Here is a 2,610-nt window from a genome sequence, read left to right on the forward strand (position 1 = left end):
GCGGAGATGGCAGAGTGGCACCAGGCGATGCAGAGAGGACAGTGGGGATGCACTGGGGACGGCGGGGATGCACTGCAGGCTGCAGAAGGGATGGCAGGGATGCAATGGGGAATGCGGCGGAGATGGCAGAGTGGCACCASGCGATGCAGAGAGGACAGCGGGGATGCACTGGGGACGGCGGGGATGCACTGCGGGCTGCAGAAGGGATGGCAGGGATGCAATGGGGAATGCGGCAGAGATGGCAGAGTGGCACCAGGCGATGCAGAGGATGGCGGGGATGCACTGGGAATGGCAAGGATGCAGCGAGGACGGCGGGGATGCAGCAGGGGGGATGCAGCAGGGATGGCGGGGATGCACCAGGGACTGCGGGGATGCACCGGGGGGATGCACCGGGGATGCAGCGGAGACGGCGCACATGCACGGGGGGCTGTACGGCGGGGGACAGCAGGGACCTGCCGGGGCAGCTGCGGGGTGGGGACAGGCAAGCCCAGCCCTGCGCCCACCTTTGGGCGTTGCCGGCGTCTCTTCGCCCAGGACGCGGGCACCCTGCTCGCCCCGTGGCGTGGAGGCCGGGCTGGACTCGCAGGGGCTGCAGCCCGCCGCCGAGGCCTTGCGGTAGGCGTCCGACTGGCTGCCTGCGGACAGGGAGACACGGCTTGGGGGGGGGGCGCCGGCATGGGGCAGGGGGACCCGGCACCCCTGGGCCAACCGCGCTCCTGCCCTCCCATGCCAGCCCCGGCCACGAGCAGTCAGACGCTCACCGCCATGTACCCGTCACCGCACTGTCCCCCTCCTGCGGCGGTGGGGCAGAGGTGCCCCTCGGCAGCCCCGCAGCCAGAGCCCCCCACGTGGGGGAGACGGGCAGCCCCATCGCAGGGTGCCATGCACTGCCCTCCCCGCAATGGCCCTCCTCTGCCCTATGGGCACGGCCTCGAGGTCCCACCTCTGCCCCACGGGCATGGACCCACATGGCCCGGGCATGGCCCCAGTGTCCCTCCTCTGCCCCATGGGCACAGCTGCGCACGGCCCTGGGCATGGCCTCAGTGTCCCTCCTCTGCCCCATGGGCACAGCCCCACACGGCCCCAGGCACTGCCCGAATGTCCACCTCTGCCCCACAAACCCAGCCCCACACAGTCCCAGGCACAACCTGCCTGTTCCCCCCCCCCCCACCCCATGGGTACAGCCTGCCCTGTGCCCCCCGCTATGCCATGGGCACAGACTGCCCCATCCCCATCTGCCCCATGGGCACAGCCTGCCCCATCTCTTTCTGCCCCAGGGGCACAGCCTGCCCTGTGTCCCCCTATGCCATGGGCACAGCCTGCCCCATCCCCATCTGCCTCACGAGCTCAGCCTGCCCCATCTCCATGTGTCCTGGGGGCACAGCCGGCCCTGTGCCCCCCCCCATGTCATGGGCACAGCCTGCCCTGTGCGCCCCCATGCTAGGGCACAGCCTGCCCCATCCCCATCCGCCCCAGGGGCACAGCCTGCCCTGTGCCCCCCACCCCGTGCGATGGCACAGCCTGCCCCATCTCCATCTGTCCTGGGGGCACAGCGTGCCCCGTCTCCGTCCACCCCAGGGGCACAGCTTGCCCCCCCCCCACCCCTACGCCATAGCACAGCCTGCCCCATCTCCTTCTGCCCCAGGGGCACAGCCCGCCCCGTGCCCCTGCCCATGGCTTGCAGGGTGCCCCTGGGGCGCAGCCCCCCCCCCCGTCTGTGCCCCCCGCTGTGCTGCCCGGCACCCCCAGCGGGAAGGGGGTGGCTCGGCCGTCGGCTCCGTCCTCGCGCACCCGGCGCAGCGGGACCGGCCGGCACCCGCGTCCCGGCCCCGGGGCCCTGCGCACCCAGTGTCTCCCAGCTACCTACATGGAAAGAAAGAGGAGAGATTTGGGGTGCGGTGGCAGGAGATATAGGGGAAGGGGGTCCGCGGGGGGGAGGAGGAGGAGGAAGAGGAAGAAGGCGGCCCACTGTCAGCTGTCTTTATGAAAGGACAGTGCAGACGACCTGCCGAGAGAAAGACAGACAGACGGACGGAGAGAGAGAGAGCAAAGAGATGGGTCAGTCCCTGCTCAGTGTGGCCGTGGCGAGGCCGGGGCAGCAGGATGCAGAGGGGAAAGGAGGATGAAGGGAGGAAGGCAGTGCTGACAGCGGGATGGGGAGGATGGAGGGAGGAAGGCAGTGCTGAAATGGGATGGGGAGGATGGAGGGGAGGAAGGCAGTGCTGACAGCGGGATGGGGAGGATGGAGGGGAGGAAGGCAGCGCTGACAGTGGGATGGGGAGGATGGAGGGAGGAAGGCAGTGCTGAAATGGGATGGGGAGGATGGAGGGGAGGAAGGCAGCGCTGACAGTGGGATGGGGAGGATGGAGGGGAGGAAGGCAGCGCTGACAGTGGGATGGGGAGGATGGAGGGAGGAAGGCAGTGCTGACAGTGGGATGGGGAGGATGGAGGGAAGGAAGGCAGTGCTGACAGTGGGATGGGGAGGATGGAGGGAGGAAGGCAGCGCTGACAGTGGGATGGGGAGGATGGAGGGAGGAAGGCAGCGCTGACAGTGGGATGGGGAGGATGGAGGGAGGAAGGCAGCACCTACAGTGGGATGGGGAGGATGGA

At 69.2% G+C, this 2,610-nt stretch overlaps 1 protein-coding gene across 1 annotated transcript in view; it reads right to left on the reverse strand.

The window, feature by feature from the left end:
* DBN1 (drebrin 1) overlaps positions 1–2,610 on the reverse strand; it is a 9,231-nt gene that overhangs the window by 2,614 nt on the left and 4,007 nt on the right. The window contains exons 10-11 of the mRNA XM_026063558.1: positions 1,868–2,005; positions 493–635 (exon numbers count right to left, since the gene is read on the reverse strand). Of these exons, the coding sequence (XP_025919343.1) occupies positions 493–635; positions 1,868–2,005 (281 nt within the window). The remainder of the gene's footprint in view (positions 1–492; positions 636–1,867; positions 2,006–2,610) is intronic.

This window comes from Apteryx rowi, unplaced genomic scaffold (genome assembly GCF_003343035.1).
Source record: "Apteryx rowi isolate R43461 unplaced genomic scaffold, aptRow1 scaffold_2, whole genome shotgun sequence".
In the NCBI taxonomy this organism is placed as follows: Eukaryota; Metazoa; Chordata; class Aves; order Apterygiformes; family Apterygidae; genus Apteryx; species Apteryx rowi.